This window comes from Centrocercus urophasianus, unplaced genomic scaffold, assembly GCF_019232065.1.
Source record: "Centrocercus urophasianus isolate 14NV4802_14NV808 unplaced genomic scaffold, USGS_Curo_1.0 seq_26, whole genome shotgun sequence".
Classification (NCBI taxonomy): Eukaryota; Metazoa; Chordata; class Aves; order Galliformes; family Phasianidae; genus Centrocercus; species Centrocercus urophasianus.
This window is the reverse complement of record NW_024884822.1, coordinates 14,428,164-14,446,029: the sequence shown is the minus strand read 5'-3', so window position 1 is coordinate 14,446,029 and position 17,866 is coordinate 14,428,164. Positions and strand designations below refer to the sequence as shown.

Here is a 17,866-nt window from a genome sequence, read left to right as displayed (position 1 = left end):
AAGGGCTGCTTCTGAAGAACTGCAAAGTGGTTATCAGTGGTGTTAATTTGACAGCACATGCAAACAAAAGGCGTTTGCTGAAGTTAAATGTTCTGGAATTTCATTACGCAGGAAAACCAAGGTACAGCTTTAAACAGTGGGTTGCATTGATTTTCTATTTTTTCCATGTTTCAAGGTCCATGGATGAAAGCTTTAACTTGTCAGATGACAGCTCTGGTCCTAGCCCAGGAATTGTTAGGAAGAAGAAGATAGCGATCGGAGTTATTTTTTCACTCTCAAGAGACGAAGATGAAAACAACAAGTTTAATGAATTCTTCTTCTCACACTTCCCACTTTTTGAAAGTCACATGAACAAACTGAAGAGTGCAATCGAACAGGTAAACACAGCCTCTTCTGATGTTTTGCTTCTGTTGCTGTAAGTTCCCTTTCAGCCCATTTCATTTCCTACTCCTGTTACTCGTTCACAAAAGTGGGACCTATTGCTGCCTGATATTGAAACTGCACCAGCAAGGATCTGTGCTCCACAACGTCTCTGATGTTTTCTGTTGCTTGCTAAAGTGCAGCACAGAGCACAGACAGAACTGCTGTGTTGTACTACAGAGACTGCTCAAATGACAACAGGCCTTAGGCTGCATTGGCTCCCAGCAAGCTCTGCATCAGCAAAGGGAGAAAGGTGCTTTCAGGGCTGCGTTTACTTCCCTGCTTCAGCTGTATCTGAGCACTGGAGACTGCAGGATAAGAGCCTATCTCTAGGATATTCCAGACTGGAAATAAATATCAAGCTTTTCACTTTCCATTTTTATTTATTTCATCTTCAGCCCTGATTCTGATACCTAGGAAACTTTCAAATATGTGGTTAGATTTGCTTCTCTTCTAGGAAATACTTAGTGGTTACTTTGCCGCTGCAGTAAAAGCTGTGAGCCTTTTTATGCCTTTAAGGATGAAAAGCACAGGAGAATGAGGCTGCAAAGGCATGAGCCTCACCTGTCTTTTCTCAGAGAGGAATGCTGGCCCTTGTACCATCATTTTATCACTTAAAAAAAAAATTATTTGCATGACTAGTTGCATGACAGATAAAGTCAAACACATGACTGTGTTTTCCATTTTTTCTGCTTCTGCAGCTGTGTCTGATGTTGCTTATCTGTTTAATGATTGTTTTCAAGGCTATGAAAATGAGTCGTAGATCAGCTGATGCCAGTCAGCGCAGTTTGGCATATAACAGAATTGTTGACGCCCTCAATGAATTCAGGTGAGCAGTTTCTATTGTATCCTTCGTGGCTGTTTCTTCAAAAGCACTTAAGCAGTCTAGAAGGTCTTCCTCCTTAGTGCAAGATTTTCAGGACTTTGGAGGTCTTATCTCAAAAGGAAAATGTTTTCTCTTCTAGAAATGTAGTGTATAACGTCTAACATCGTCTTTAAAAGTGAGTACCATAGAGGACCTGGAGATAGCAGGCCACCCTGTTCTGTTTGTGGTTGTTGGTTTTGCCAGGTGTGCGTGTCCACAAGGGCTTGGTCTGAGCAGAGCAGAAGTGACCAACGATTTCTGTGCTTTAAGTGATAATGAGCTCCCAGCAACCTCTTGTCTTAAGATCCATGGAGGGGTGAGAATTGCAAGCCCACTCTGGGCTCCTTTGGTTGGTGTTTTCTTGATGTGAGCAAAGCAAGACCTTCACCCCACTCTAAACTCTTCTCTCTGAACGAGTTTCAGATAACCAGTACTGGGAAGGAGATCTATCTTCTTCACTCAGAAAAATACACTGCTGCAATCTCTTGCTATCAGTACCTGCAGAGAGCCTCTCTCAGCAGTTAACGTATGTAGTAACACAGATAAGCACATCCCTGACGTTTAACTGTATGTTCTTTCCATAGTTTAAGTAATGGGGAGGGAAATAAAATGAAATCCATCTGTTTCAAGTGATTCATCCCCTCTCAGCTGGGAGTGGCAGGGTGCTTCCTTTCACAGCCAGCATGGAGCTCCTTTCTAAAGACATGACAGCAGGCAACGTGCTGATGTTTAAACCAGAGAATTCTGATTCTGGGAGGTGTGCTACCCTCAGGATCCCTCATGAGGGCTCACTCATTTGTCTGTAGTTCAGCACCATGGGCTGGGTGGTGTTTCAGGGGAAAGGCACTGTATATTTTTGATTTGTTTGTATCTGTAGACCCTCCCCCCAGGGAAGCGCAGGGGATGTGTTGGGTAAGGACAGGAGGCACGGCAGAGCACGTGGATGGGGTGAGCTGTGCCAGGAGCCGAGCAGAGGATGCGCAAAACTTCTGGGAGCCGCAGATTCTGCCCAGGGGGCTGAGACGAGTTCAGCAACTCCAAGCAGCCACGGGTTTCCCTCTGCTCTGCTCTCCCTGCCCTCCCCCTCCTCTCCCTGTAAGTTCTTTGTGTTCCCATTCCCTGATAACAGCATCCCCCATGTGCTTTCCCTTCCCCCAAAACATTCCCCGCCCCCCCCCCCCCAATTGGTGAACTTTGCACATTCTCCATTTCCTTCCAAGTTAAACAGTCTCAGAGCGACAGGAGGGGTGGGTACCTGGAGCTGAGCACAGGAGAGCTGAGCCTGCAGGCCCACCCATCTGCCCCACGGCTCATAGCTCTGGCTGGGCAGCACAGCAGGGCCACGGGGCCAGCAGCTCACCTGGCAGCTGCAGCTGAGCAGGGAAGGGCAGGGCAGTCACGTCCCCTGGGCTGGCACTCCTCGCCCCAGCCATTGTAGGACATGGTGCACATGACCCGCTGGTTGCGTAACCCCGTGTGGAACGACCAGTTTTATGCAGAGGTTTCCATGGTGATATAAATATTACTCTTTAATAGCGTAACGAGGTGAATTAAATCCAGTTTAATGTCGGATAACTGAATTTCCTGGGGCAGCAGACCTGGGCCACGCGCTGGTTTCGTCACAGTGTGCTGGGAGCCATCCCAGCTGCAAGGACCTCGCAGTGCTGTGCAGGGGCTGCACTGTGCAGCAAAGCAATGTCTGTGCAGTAAGGGGGAAAAAGGGATCTTTAAGCACTGAAGACAGGATGCAAAGACATTTTGGCACGGCTTCAGCGAACCCATTTAGGCTGCTGTTATCTCCTTGGGCGCCTGCTTCCCCACTGGAGTCACGGGGAAGTCAGGAGCACGAGTCCTTTGCTGAACCTGAAACTCACGCTGATTTCTACCCTCTTAAGCAAATTCTGCTGGAGGGAAGAAGGGTGCTGACTTCAGTGGGTTGCCTTTTCTAAAGCGTAATCCTGTGCAGTTTTAACTCATTGTGGCCACTTTGTTTCTTTGAAAATGTTTTGGTGAGGACAGACTTCTGAAGCAATAGCACAGCTGCTTTCCTTGACTGCTGCTGCAGATCGATGCCATTGACACAGTCGTCATCCATGTGGTGCCCAGCTCCAGGGCTGCCCTTGTGCCATTACTCATTATGCACCAATTTTTGTGTTCTAAAGTGGTGATGGATTTGGCTATGAACACTTGACTTAAAGGCTTAAAACTCTCTTTGGATGTCAGATGTGCAGACACATGACTTGTGAAATAAGCCACTGCACTTGCATAAACCCTTCAGCTCCCTCAGTCCCCAAGGCCGATGCGGTGCTGGTTCTGCAGCTGATGGGTAGCCGTGTAGCAGGCAGCAATGCTGAGGAGGCAGTGTGTACAGGCCCAGGGAAACACCCTCTGCTCCTTTCTGGCAGCCAGATTCCATCCTGCTTTATGCCAGCAGTTTGTAAGCAGCTTACAGTGCTGTGAGCAGCAGTGGGTTTTACCCCCTGCACAGGGAAACCCCCTCCTGCACTATGGGAGGAGGGAGTGAGACCAGGGAGCAAACTGATGTGCAGTATCTTTTACAAACCACTGATGTTTTTCCTTTTTGGAAGTGCTGCACAAGAAGATGCTAAGCTTTGTCACTACACTGCAGCACCCAGCACCGTGCCGGGGTCAGCAGTGCCTTGCTGATGGGAAAGGGGAGCTGCGGGGATCCTGCCTCATGGAGTTGTTGATGTTGGAAAAGACCTCTGGGATCACCAAGTGCACCCCCAGCCCACCCCACCATGCCCACTGACCGTGTCCCCCAATGCCACATCCCCCATTCTGAACACCTCCAGGTTGGTGACTCTTCACTCTCTGGGCAGTTGTGCCAGTGGCCAGCCACTAACTAAGTTTCTCCAGATATCCAACCCTATTCCCTCCTGGCACATCTTGAGGCCATCACCTCTCATCAAGAGGCTGCTTCCTCCCCCAGCTGCCAGTCCCATTGGTGAGCAGCCCCACAGCCTCAGAGTGCCCAGCCCCTCACTCCCACCCGTACTGATTTCAGCCTCCCTGGAGCATGAGGGGAGTTCAAAAAGATGAGGGAGAGCGACTTCTTGTGTGTCTGATAGTGACAGGACAATGGGGAGTAGCTTTAAACTAAAAGAGAGGAGATTAAGGTCAGATGTAAGGAAGAAATCCTTCAGTCCAAGGGCAGTGAGGTGCCTGCACTGCTGCCCAGAGTGGGTGCCCCATCCCTGGAGGATCCCAAGGCTGTGGATGGGTGCCAGGCAGCTGAGCTTTGGGGGCAGCTGGTGGTGGAGTTGGATGATCTTTAAGGTCCCTTCCAACCCAACCATTCTGTGATTTCCAGATTTCAAACACTTTAAGCATACTGCAGCCCCATGAGAGCAGGGGCTGCTGCCAGCTGTGCCCCGTTGGTGTGCTGCCATGGAATGCTGCAGGGCACTGGGATGCTGGGGGGAGACAAGTGAGGGAGGGGGTTCTCAAAAGGGTTAACTTCAATTATTAATTGCTAGTTTTTTTTGTTTGTTTGTTTTAATCTGGCTAACTGAAGAAGCAGTGCTTTTCTTAAAAAATATATATTTTTTTGTGCTTTTTTATATTATTAGTTCGATGGCTTTGTTTTGTTTCCACACCGGAGGAAGGAGAGCGTTGCTGCTTGCTCGCAGGGCTGGCAAGCAGTTAATCCTTGCCCTTGCTCCATGCGGGCTCGGCACGGAGGTTCCCCGTGCTGCAGTCACATGCCTGCTGGCTGCCAGCCAGAGCAATCTGATCTGTCTCTGAGGAAACACTATCGGCTGCAGATGCAGCCAGGGTTACCAGAATAGTAAATAACGAATCACAAGACTCGGTCTATCTTTTCAACGAAAACAAATATTTTAATATGTTGGGTTTAGTTTACAAGTAGTTTCTCTTTTTCAAAGCGGTGGAGCTGCTAGCTGCAGGAGCCCTGGCTCGGGTAGTTTGCATAAGAAGGAGAAATAAGCTTTATTTTAGGCTGTCATCACATTTATCTCCAGTCAGCTGTGTCTGAGGGGTCTGATGCTTGGTTTGGGCTTTGAAACTCATCCAGCTTTTAAATTCACAGACTTGGGATCTCCCCCTTTATTTGGGCCTCTTTCACCTCCGGTCTATGGGCAGTGAACACAGAGCTGCCTCCCCATGACCCCACTGCCAGCCCCGGCTCACTGCTGTGCTGCTGCCCTTGCACACGCGTGTGCCCAGCAGAGCAGCCTGCAGTGGCAATGGGGAGCAGCACCCAGCTGGGCCAGGGGTCCTGTGAGCATCTGTGAGCTGTCTGCCCTCGTGCAGAGTCACTCCCCCTCCTGTTATAAGCTCCCCTCAAGAACGGGAAGGCTGCAGGGAGGTCTCACCTTTCCTTCTCCAGGCTCAACACCCCCAGCTCTCAGCCTGTCCCTACAGGAAAGCTGCTCCAACCTCTTGGGCACCCTTGTGACCTTCCTCTGGGCACGGCTCCATGTCCTTCTGCTGGGGGCCCCGGGCCTGGATGCAGGCAAAAACAAGGCAGAAGAAGGCAGAGAACTTCACCAGCCTCCCACCCTCACCCCTGCTGCTCCCTTCCTACCGCCATGCACTGGGGTTGGTGCCAGCTCTGCTGCACAGTTTCACTTTAAATGTGAAACCACTGAAAATTTGGCAGCTGCAGCCCAAGTGTGTGCCTGCCTGATGTGCTCAGCAGCCCTGGGACTGCTGTGAGTCTCAGACCGACGCAGGTCTGTGTTAATCTGAGGCATTTCTGGGCATTGCTGGGGTAATGTAAATCTCTGTCTTGCGAAACAAAGGCACCGCTTCTGGAAAAAGCAGCTCACGAGGTGGGGAGAAACCTGAGCTGATCACTCATTGCCTTGTGAGCCTTTTTTTTGGGTTTAATTCTTCAGTGTGGTGGAAGTGTCAGTTCACAGAGTGCCATCATATAGGCATCGCCTTTAAAACAAAACTGTGGGTTGGCTTAGATGAGTTCAGCAATCAGAGGGGTTGTGATCTGGTGTTTTATTGCAAAGCCAAAGTTCCAGAATACATCTGCTGTCTGTGGAGTCAGAAGGGTGTGGGTAGGTGTGTAAACCTTGAAGCTATGGCACAGCTGATGCTCAAACGCTGTACTTGAGTTAAAGCATAACCTGATTCCTCTGTGAGCACATGGGGATGCGCCACTTGGTACAGCAAAGAGCAACTCAGGGCACTTCTGTAAATCAGGTACACATGTATCTGCTCTAGTGACAGATTAACCCTGGAGCAGTTACGAGTTGTGAATGAGATGCAGTGAAAGCAGGGAAATAACCCCAACAAAATCATTCACTGCTCTCCATTCAGAGCAGGGCAGTGAGCGCTGCTGGGCTCAAGGGAGCTCAGGCACACACAGCTGTGCCTGCAGGACTGCTCTGCAGGGGGGGGGTTCCTGCTGGGAGAAAGAGCAGCACGGCCTCAGTGCTGCAATAAGTGATTGGAGTGGGCATCTCTGCCCTTCTTTGCTTTGTTTAATCACACAATGGACAGGGTTGGAAGGGACCTCAAGGATTATGAATCTCCAACCCCCTGCCACAGACAGGGCCACCAACCTCCACATTTGATTCTAGACCAGGCCCAGGGCCCCATCCAACCTGGCCTTGAACACCTCCAGGGATGGACGGGGCATCCACAGCCTCTCTGGGCAGCTGTTCCAGCACCTCACCACTCTCACAGTAAAGAACTTCTTCTGACATCCAACCTAAACCTTCCCTCCTTCAACTTGAAACCATTTCCCCTCGTCCTGCTATTATCTACCTTTCAAAGAGCTGACTCCCCATTAATGTTCTGATATTTGTTTGTTTTCCAGAACAACTATTTGCAACCTGTACACCATGCCACGGATTGGGGAGCCCGTCTGGCTTACCATGATGTCGGGGACTCCGGAGAAGAACCAACTGTGCCACCGCTTCATGAAGGAATTCACCTTCTTGATGGAAAATGCTGCAAAAAATCAGTATGGTGGATTTGAGTTTTTAAATACGTGCATGTTTTATGCTAATGTTTGAATAGATTTTTTTAAATCTTCATTGTAGTAGTAAGCGAGAAAGGCAGTCAGCCTGCAAAGATTGGAGAGGCATTGCCTGAGTCAGTGGGATCAGTTCTGCTGTAGGGGGCCTGCACTACAGAGGGATGGACTCAATCATCTCTAGAGGTCCCTTCCAGCCCCTACAGTTCTGTGATTCTGTGGAAACACGATTCATGAAGGCCTTGTGTGAAACCAGAAGTGCAATGGGATGGCAGCTCATTAAGTGCTGCTTCCCCATGATCCTGTAAATCCTGGTACAAGTGAAACGTGTGAAACACGTCCATAGGGAGCGTGTGGTGGCTGAGGGCACACACACCTCGTGTAACACATCCACCTTCCAGATCAGCTGCCACACAGTGAGCAAGCTTTGGCACCCAGCATATGCAGTTCTGCCTGACCACAGACTGCTGCTAAACCTGACTGTGCTGGAAGGAGCACAAAGACACAGCAGGGCTGGAGCTGGAAGCTCATCAATGAGGTTGTGTGCTGGTGAATGGGGGGTGGCACCGCTGCTCCTCACCACCCAGCTGTCATTCTGTCACCTCTCCCCTCCCTCAGCTCACAGCCAGGGGTCAGTTTTGTGCTCTTTCGTCAAGGTGGATGGTAAGGTTTGTGAGGGGTTCAGATGTGCTTCCCAAAAATCGGTTCCTTCTGCAGTGGAAGATTTTTGTTGGTAAAAGCCTCTTCCAATCCCTGTCATTCTGACTCCTGTTGCATTTAAATTGTAATTTGTTTGAGCTTGTTTGCTTTATTTTCAGTGTAGTAAGATTTATGCTGGTGGAAAGCAGAGGAAAGCAAGCCCTGTGTCTTTGCAATCTGTTTTTAAGTCTGCTTTCCTCTTTTGGCTCTCTCTGCTCAAGAAACAGGGCTAAATGTAACCCATAGGGATCCTGACAGTTGAAGCTATCCAAACAGCGTTATTTGGGACTCAGGGAGGTTTGTCTGGTTCCCTTCCCTGGCTGCAGAGCCACCAGCTCCATCTGTCGGTGTGGGAGAGCCTGGGCTGAGCTCCTGCACTCAGCTCCTGGGAGGGACAGGGAGAGCTCTGGCAGGAACTGCACTGCATCACTGCAGGAAATCCCTGAGCACTTCTCAGGAAGCTTTTCTGCCGTATGTGCTTACTGAGCTAGAGAAAACTGCTTCAGAAGAACACAGCCTTTGTGGCTGGGCTGCCTTTCTCCTCGTTGCTGTTGAAGAACTTTGTGTCAGAGGCATTTTTGAAAAGGAGCAGCCATGTGTGCTGAAACTCTGTAATGGTTACATGAAGGAGCACAGCACCCTGCTACTGAACGGGTGTGACAGGGAGTAACATCCTCTTCCTCCTCATCCGTAGCCTCCTTGGTGTCCCAGGGCACACAGGGCTACCTTCTTCTCATAGAGAACTAAATCGAGCTGTTTTGAGATGTTTTACAACACAAAGCTTGCAAAATAGGAAGTCTGATAGTTGCCAAACAGAGGAGCTGGGATGCCACAAGTTTAAAATATTTCATTTGACTTTACATGTGTGTTCTAAAGAAAAAAGCTCTGCACCTGTGGGAGGAGAGGACCTAAGGAATGACCTCCGTGGCTTTGTTAGCCACCCACATCCATGCAAAGCGTGGAAGTGCTGTCTGTTTGACATGCTGTTGTACGTTTTGCCTTCAGGTTTTTACCAGCTCTCCTGACTGCAGTGCTGACCAACCACCTGGCCTGGGTCCCTACGGTCATGCCCAATGGACAGCCACCGATACGAATCTTCTTGGAAAAGCATTCTTCCCAGAGCGTGGACATGCTGGCCAAAACTCACCCTTACAACCCCCTGTGGGCACAGCTTGGTACGTGGCAAACACTGCTAACCTGTGTGAAGGAGTACAGCTGGTGGTGTTTATGGATGTGTGTTACTTTTCCCCACCAAGCTGAAACTATGTGTGTTTTTTTTCCTACTCACAACAAAAGTGTGCATTTCAGCCTCAGAGATACTCACTGTATTTTTTTTTTTTTCCGTGTGCTATAATTTCTTAAGGCAGTATCAGTTGTAAAATGGCAGCCAAAAAGTCATCTGTGACAGATGTACCTGCACTGGTGATGATAGAGGATTCTGTTCCTTCTTTTGTCCTGTCTCTGTAAAGAAACTCCATTTTGATTTATTTGGGATGCTGCTATCAATAAGTTTGATTCTAGAAAAAAAGCAAATCTAAAAAAATCCATCTTTTGGTGAGAAATGGACATATGATGAGCACAACGGGCAAAGGAGTGACACAGTACAGGAAATCATGACCTGGGTAAGGTCTCAAAGCCTAGTGGGTTGAGTTGTGTTGTCTTTAATTGCTGACTAGAGATGATCTTCTTGCTCTGTAGTCAGATTGTCCTGCTCTGCACCCAAACTAGCACTTGGATGGGGAAGGGAAGCTTTTGTGAGGTTCCTATTCCAGAACAGGCAGGGATGGGCAGGTTCTTGGCAAGGAGCCTGATGGCAGAGCTGATGGGACTCAAGGGATCCCCTGTTGTTACACTGGACTTCAGTGCCTCTCAGATCCTGTGTCCCCTGTCCCTGCACTCATGCAGTGCCCTCGTACCTCCAGAATAATACAGGTGAATCTGGAGCCTGGTCTTCCAAGCTGCCCATCTGATCCATAAGGGAGCTCAAGGGGAGGGAAGAGATGGTTGGCTTCAGCTGTGCACCTGCCACTGGCATTTTTTGCCTACATTCTTGGCATAGGTTTCTCTCCCCTTACAGCTTTCTTTTGGTAGGTAAAAGTTCAGCCCAGTTTCCAGACTATCCAGGGTAATTCAGAGCAGATGCCTCCTCTCTCCCATGGCTATATAAGGAACGTGGACCAGCGTCCGGAGCTTGGGACTGAAGTGAGGTGGTGCAAATACTCCCTAATATGTGAGATCAGATGTCCCCCTGGCCAGCGTGTCATCTTACTTATGATGCCAACAGCTTCATCTGTATTGAAAACAGAACAACAGCTTAGCTGACCTCACTCTTCTACTTCAGTAATTTTCTGCTGTGGCTTTGCCTTTGAAAGATGACCACAACAGATGTCTTTTAGAAGATGAGTTTATTTTAAAGATGCAAAGTAATAGTCTTTTACTTCCTGTTCCAGGTGACTTGTATGGGGCTATTGGATCACCTGTGAGATTAGCCAAAACAGTCGTGGTTGGCAAAAGGCATGATCTGGTGCAGAGGCTGCTTTATTTCCTCACTTACTTCATCAGATGCTCAGAACTTCAGGAGACACATCTGCTAGAAAATGGGGAAGATGAAGCCATAGTCATGCCTGGAACTGTTATAACTACCACGCTGGAGAAAGGAGAAGTTGAAGAATCCGAGTATGTGCTTGTCACCGTGCACAAGAACAGGGGTAACTTGCTACCAAAGGAGTCTGAGGAAATGAGAACTCCTAACTGTAGCTGTAAAAACTGCAAATGCCCGATTTCTCTTGCACAAAACGTAGAAGATGTTTCACAGCAAGAGAGAGAAGACACACAAAACACTCCTAAGGTGGAGCTGGAAACTTCCTCAGATGAGAGCAGAACTATTGTTCCTGATGATGGTCAGGAAGATGCCGCTGATGGTCATCAACTGAGAACCTGCCAGGACACTAAACTAGAGAGCGTGGTGTGCACAGGGCCATCTTCACCAGAACAACGTGCATTGGCAGAATCTGGTTTGGAAGCATCAGCAAGCATGTGGAGGAATGAAGACGTGCTGGAAGCGGGCAGCCAGGCCATTGGTGCCACGAGGTCACCCGGGATAGCTGTGGAGAAAAAGCCTCCGGATAAGCTCTTCTGCGATGCATTTCCTTGCAGTGCTGCTGAAGCTCAGACAAAGGTGACTTTCCTCATCGGAGACTCCATGTCACCCGACTCAGACATCGAGCTCAGAAGCCAGGCGGTCGTGGAACAAATTGCCAGGCACCACAGCCCGCCGGCAGCGGAGGAAGGAGTGTCTGCTGATCAGAACTGTGAAGCTAAACAAACTGTTGAGGACCAAAATAGAGACTGTGGGACAGCTGAACCCTTTCCTCAAGTTGCTAGTGAGCATCAGAGCTGGAATCCAAACGCATACAACGCTGAGAGCATGAGTCTGTTTGATGACAATTTTACTGACGATGGCTCGGTTGAAACCCGGACTATGGGTGATCTTCCAGGGCAAGCAGCTGCAGAGCTTCTCACTCACAGTGGCAGTTTCGAGTTTTCTAAAAAGCTGTGTGCAAAGACTAGCAAACCACCCAGCGAATTCTGTAAATTTATGGACTCCGTTCGACAGGAGACCTACAAAAACTGCTTTGCTGAGCAGGACCAAAGAGAGAAAATCTCTATTCGCGTCCCCCATGGGGACAGAGAAAACGCAGAGAAAAAGGTGGCCCCGGGAATTGATTGGGACATTCCAAGAAATGAGAGCTCAGACAGCGCCCTGGGTGACAGTGAAAGCGAGGATACGGGTCACGAGCTAACCAGACCAAGCAGTAACTACTATGGAGCAGAGCAAGAAGACTGGGCAGAGGAATATGAGATTCCTTTTCCTGGGTAAGTACCGTTCAGCTGTAGGAGAGCCCAGAAAAGATGCAGCCTCTTCTCATGTCACATGTTTGGAGGAATGTAGGCTAACTTGGCATCGGTGATTGGAAAAGTGTCTCTGGAGCTCACTGGTTGTAAAAGAATATGGAGAGATCAGCGGTCTGGAAAAAAATATTAATTGTGCATTGTGATCTTGGCTCGTATCCTTTTTTTTTCCACAATGGGCTGACTGCAAAAGCTGACTTTAAACTGTTTATTTTTTTATAGAAAGCACTTGAATGGAAATGAGAGTAGACATGAGAAATGTGAGGCTGCAGCCTCTTTGTAAGCTGAATTTGGTGTTTTCCGTTGCACATCTCTCCGATACACCTTTCTTGCAGGTCGAAACTAGTTGAAGTGAACTCTGTCCAGCCCAGTATTGCCAATTTTGGACGATCCTTACTAGGAGGCTACTGCTCATCTTACGTCCCCGACTTTGTTCTGCAAGGAATAGGAAGCGATGAAAAGCTGAGACACTGTTTGGTGTCGGATCTGTCTCATGCTGTGCAGGTAATTAAGCTGTATTTGCTAAATGTATTTGTCACAGTGGGGAGAGGTAAATGTTTTCAGACCTGCACATCTTCAGGAAGCGGAAGCATTTGCTGTCACAGCTCTCGTCAGCTTTCACTGGTCTCAGGTTATCATTTCTTTCTCCTCTCTTAATTAAGTGCAGTTAATTCTCTGCAGATCTGGAGCACAAAAACTGAGGCTTCTGAGAGCTGTGTGCCCTTGGGACGATGGAGCTCTGAGAAATCAGCCTCGTAGACACTGCAGCCTGCTGCTGGTTGTGTGCCCACAGGGTGCAGTGATGTTGAACGAGACAGAACTCGGGTTGCTGTGCATCTCTTCTGCACAGAACCGCTTCCCTGCACGGATGGGAACGTGGCTGGGCAGTGTTATTTCCTGCACCCCTTTCTAGCAGCCATCAGATGAGTGGCAAACCAGCCATGACCACAACGTGTGGTGACAGCACTGTGCTTTAGTGAGCATTTCCTGAGAGCCTCCCTGGGCTGCTCTGAAAGGTCCAGTTCTCCCGCAGCTCCCAGCCTGAAATGTGTTCTGGGCTTCCAAACCTCGAGGGCTGCAGAGCGGAGCCCAGCGCCTTGCTGCTCGCTCCCTCTGCTGGCCCTGCCCTGGAAGCACACGGACAACACGGGACGTTCAAAAGCCGGTGGAGTTGTTGATGCTTCCAGTTTTAAGGGTTTAAAACACACTTTAAGTGTTTGTTTTATTCACTGTTCAGAGCTCTTTATATCAGATATCAAAGTTGTCAGCCGGTGCCACGGTTTAAACCTGGAAGAAAATATTTAATGATGACTGTGCTAGGACTGCAGCTCTGCTTTTAGCAGAAGGAAAGCAATTCTGAGCACGTGTTCCCGTGTGTTGGAGGAGGTGGGGGCTGCGATGCTCCCCAGCTCTCCCTGCTTTGTTGGAAGGCCATCGTTGTGTTGTGCTCAGAGTTCTGCTATTCGTTTTCTGCTTGCAGCATCCCGTTCTGGATGAGCCGATCGCAGAAGCTGTCTGCATTATTGCAGACACAGACAAATGGACAGTGCAGGTGGCCAGCAGCCAGAGGCGGATGATTGATAACAAGCTGGGCAAAGAAGTGTTGGTCTCCAGTCTCGTCTCTAACCTGCTTCATTCCACTCTTCAGCTTTACAAGCATAATTTATCTCCAAACTTTGTAAGTATGAATGAACATCAAGGGGACACGATTTTAAAACATCCTTACACTTCATAGGCTAATGATGCCATGAACTCCTGCCTAGCTTACTTCTCTGTAGTCACAGTTTTGCTCAGCAGTGTATCTCCTGATGCAGCTGTTCAACACGTCCGTTTAAACACTGCTCTGCAACCAATACAGCTGTCACATTAATTCTGATTTAAAATGCATCAAAACATCTACTCAAAAGCACAAGCCTTGCTAGTAAATTAAAATTTGCCAGGATCTTACTAATTATTCGTATAGGCATGCCATGAGAACAATGCAGCTGTGCTGTTCTGCTTTAAGACTGGTTTAGCATGGTTTGGCTGCAGTGCTGTCCTGTCCCTCACATGATGTTTCATTGCTTTCTAGTGTGTCATGCACCTGGAGGATCGGCTGCAGGAGCTGTATTTCAAAAGCAAGATGCTGTCTGAATATCTCAAGGGCCAGATGAGAGTTCACGTCAAGGAGCTGGGCGTTGTGCTGGGGTATGGTCGCAGATTGCCTTGGAGCAGTGGCACAAATCAACCATGGCTGCAGGCTTCTCCTTGGCTGCTGCCTGGCCCCCACGATGGGCTCAGCACTGCACAGCTTGTCCTGCCTTAGTTGGTTTGACATCACCATGCAGTGAGGGCACCTGAGCCCTCAAGGCTGATTTTCCCTACGGGCAGCAAACGGCCTCAGTGTCACGCAGGGCACGTTGTGCCTCTCTGTGCATGGGGCACAGCTGAGCAGCCATGTATGGGGTGTTTATAGGAGGGCTCTGAATGTCTGTGCAGGGAACGGGGTGAGCAGGAAGGCACACACAGCACGTGTGGAGCTGGGGCAGCTGTGCCACAGCCCCCTGGTGGCTGCAGACATGGCTGAGTTCAGTGCTCTGCTCCTGTGCCTGGCTGCCCAGCTGCTCTCGGAGGGTAGGAGGGGATCTGCTGTTTTCCTCCCCCCATCTGCAGTGCCCCATTTTGCTGCCCCCATGTGAGGTGTTGGTGGTGCAGAGCTGTCGCAGTCAGAGCAGACACGGTTGGAAGGGGTGTTAAAAGCAGGCTGGTGGCTGGAGTTTGTAACCCAGCACTGCATTGGGAGAGAAGCGTCCCTGCCTTTGCTGTTACTTGAGCAATGTTCTGCTGCTCTGAGCTGTACACACTCGCAGCCCAAGTAACAAACACTGCGCCTCGAGCCGGCGCTGCAGTTAGAATGCATGTGTTCAGCCCAGTTCTGGGTTACATGTGACTCTTCTGCTTCCTTTCAGGATTGAATCCAGCGACCTCCCTTTGCTGGCAGCTGTAGCGAGCACTCACTCTCCATACGTCGCCCAGATACTGCTCTAAAATGCCAGAGCAAAGACGTTTCCTTTTTTTTTTCTCCCTTGAAAACAAAGTGGAAGACAAGTTGTTCTGGCTGCTTTGTCTTTGCAGCCACTGAAACAAACTGCTCCTGGAGCCTCAGCATCTCCATGTTGGGCGGATGGTTGGACTGGATGGTCCCAGAGGCCTTTTCCAACCTCAACCATTCTATGATTCTACGATATATGACTGCACATTATGCAAACCATTGGAGGATTTTCCTCTCCCACTTGATCTCTTTTATTAAAAAAAAAAAAGAAAGGATAAAGAAAGGAAAACAGAAAAACGAGTAAGCCCAAGTTTTCAGCTGTAGAAAAGTGAAGGTTTTGGTGAAAGCTGAAGATGTGCATTTTTAACCAGTTTCTGCCGCAGTGACTCACTGTAATTTATCCTGGGGAACCCAAGGAAGAACTGCTTTGAGTAATATTTGATGCTATTGCCAATGACAAACTTACAAAGCGAAGGCAGCAGCTCCCCTCAGACCCAGATCCGTCATTCTCAAGCTGCGACGATTTGTAAACAACTTCTGCTTTCTCATGTAATAGTCGAATTCTGGATCCTTCCCTGAGGAAGAACAAAGGCTGGAGGGTTGGTTTGTTTTGTAAAAACCTCATTAATGGCACTCAGCTCCAACATTTATTTATGATCATTCTCCTGGGGAGAGGAAACGGTGGGGATGTATGGGGACAGGGAGGGGGAGGTAGGAAAGGTCCACCAGGCACCTGCGGGGGGATTCTCTCTTGACTGGATGTTGTAACCAGTATTACATGTTTATAATGTTTAAACGTTGCTTTGTATTCAGTAATGCTTTTTTTTTTTTTTTGACAACATAATCAAAATCTGGAAAAGAAAAAAAAAAAAAAGAGAGGCTGAAGTTTCCCCACAGGCCCCAGAGCAGCACGACTATTACCTCTGACTTTTGTATGGTCTGTAATGGCCTATGATGTTCTTGCAGCTCCAACTCTTTTTACAGCAGTCAGTCAGCTATTGAAATAATGAGCTGGAAGTCACTGTACCAAAGCATTGGGGAGAAAGTGAACAGACTGTTACCCTTCATTGCTCAGGTAACTAATTGATATATTTTTTAAAACCGTTCTATAAGAAATGAACGTTGATTACACCATAGTATAGAGAAACCCAAATCATTTTTGGACAGAGGATCCCCTCGATGCAGATGGCTCTAATCCCTTTTCTACTCACTTGTGTAATTACCAGCAGGAAATGTTGTTTATTTTATTCTCAGCATTTCTCCTTGACTCAGCCATCACTGTTTTGTCATTGTATATACAATAGTTGTAAGAATAGCTGATGGAACCAGTCTGGTGTAAGTAATGTAAATATACAGTGGTAGGTGGATTATGTTTTCAAAGGCTCTACTACCTCAGTTTAACTGGACACTTCATCATAGCCTTTTCTTTGCTTGTTTGTCCTAGCAGCCAATTAACGTCGCTGATTTTAGGTTCTGTTTTCACTGATTACATTCAGTATATTGGGATTCATGGATTACTCACAGAAGTAGGAGGTATGTGTTCGCTCGGTCACTAAGCTGCATAAACAGTTCTATAAATATATCATTCTGTAATCATATTTTCAATAGTATAGCACGCCTTCTATTGTTGTTTGCAGAGTTATTTTAAATACAATCTATTATAAACTTGAAAACAATAGGAGAGATCCTCGCCCCACTGCTGTCAATGTCAAAACTCTCCTTCCTTCCTCTGCTGGGGCCAGGCTTCACCCGGGGTGTTGCTCAGCAGCATTTAAAGCCTGCAGCTGAGGGCTCTGTTCCAGGGATGAGCCCTGGAACTCAGGGCATCCCCTGAGTTTCCACGTAGGACTGAGCCTACAGGAGTCCACGACCCCGCCTTGGATCCAGGCATCATCTGAAGCTCCTTTGTACATAAAATCCAGTGCTGACTGCTGCAGAGAAGAAACTCGTGTTTGTTGTGTGATCCGAGGATACGTTTCTCCCGTCCTGTCAGTGTCCTCCCTTCACCACACAACTGCATCACATCTGGCTTCTGGATGGAGCACACGGCGTCGGGGCCCAGCTGCGTCAACGCCGTTGCGATGAGATACAGGCTGGAGCTCAGCAGCTGAGCTTTGGCTCTGTGCTCCGACCCGGCACAGCAAGGGGGGCGCCGAGATCCAGGCAGCCTTGGGGCTGTGCTCTCCGTGCAGTGTGTGCTCTCCTTTTCCCCATCCCTCGGTGAACTGTCGGGGTTGGAGGCTCCCAGGTACGAGCAGAGCGCGGTACGGCCACCAGCCACAGTGCAAAAAGGGAACTGTACAGGACTGGAGCACTGGAACTTAGAATTACACCACAGTTGTTTCATGGGAATAGAAAACTAATGCGTTTGGGTTCTTTTTTTCTCCACTACTACCGATCTCCATTAACATGTCTTAATTTTCGGGCTGAAAACTAAGTGTTGTAGGCACGCGGATTAGCACATTTATTTGTGTTGCAGTTGGCAAACACGGGGCTGCTAAGAACAAAAATATTTAAAAGAAAGGATTTTACCCCTTGCCTATATTTTCTTTGTTAGCTATTATAGATGTTTTATGACAATTTTTTTTGCTTTCTCTAAATTATTTAGATGGTGGTACTTGTAAAATGCTGGGTAAAATGTACATACTTGTTATCTCCTCTGTTTTTGTACATATTTCTCAAGATGTGCACTTGTATTATAATAACCATTCCCAATTTTAGGGGAAATTTGTGCAATAAAAACAGTATGTCAATTTACCGCTGGGATGCGGCGTGTTTCTTCTTTATGCCTGCAGTGAGGGAGCTCTGGTCGCAGAGCATCCCACATTTGGCATCCACCCCCCCTGCAGCTGTGCTCCCCATGGCCTGGGAGCTCCACTGGGGCTCTGCAGGAGCAGAGATGTGCGGCCGCATTGGGGCGGTTGAGCTCTGTGTGTGTGCAGGCTTTGGCACAGGGCTGTGG

General features: G+C 48.4%; 1 protein-coding gene across 5 annotated transcripts in view; it reads left to right on the top strand.

The window, feature by feature from the left end:
- The window catches only part of FNIP1 (folliculin interacting protein 1), a 59,911-nt gene extending 42,250 nt beyond the window's left edge, over positions 1-17,661 (top strand). For 3 of the 5 annotated variants that reach the window (XM_042826195.1, XM_042826192.1, XM_042826194.1), the window contains 9 exons: positions 176-377; positions 1,122-1,249; positions 7,104-7,250; positions 8,967-9,136; positions 10,412-11,837; positions 12,209-12,377; positions 13,354-13,551; positions 13,945-14,060; positions 14,822-17,661. In XM_042826195.1, coding sequence (XP_042682129.1) covers positions 176-377; positions 1,122-1,249; positions 7,104-7,250; positions 8,967-9,136; positions 10,412-11,837; positions 12,209-12,377; positions 13,354-13,551; positions 13,945-14,060; positions 14,822-14,900 — 2,635 coding nt within the window. In that variant the 3' untranslated portion in view covers positions 14,901-17,661. The remainder of the gene's footprint in view (positions 1-175; positions 378-1,121; positions 1,250-7,103; positions 7,251-8,966; positions 9,137-10,411; positions 11,838-12,208; positions 12,378-13,353; positions 13,552-13,944; positions 14,061-14,821) is intronic. The other 2 variants (XM_042826196.1, XM_042826193.1) reach the window with 1 other exon arrangement.
- Positions 17,662-17,866: the final 205 nt, after the last annotated feature.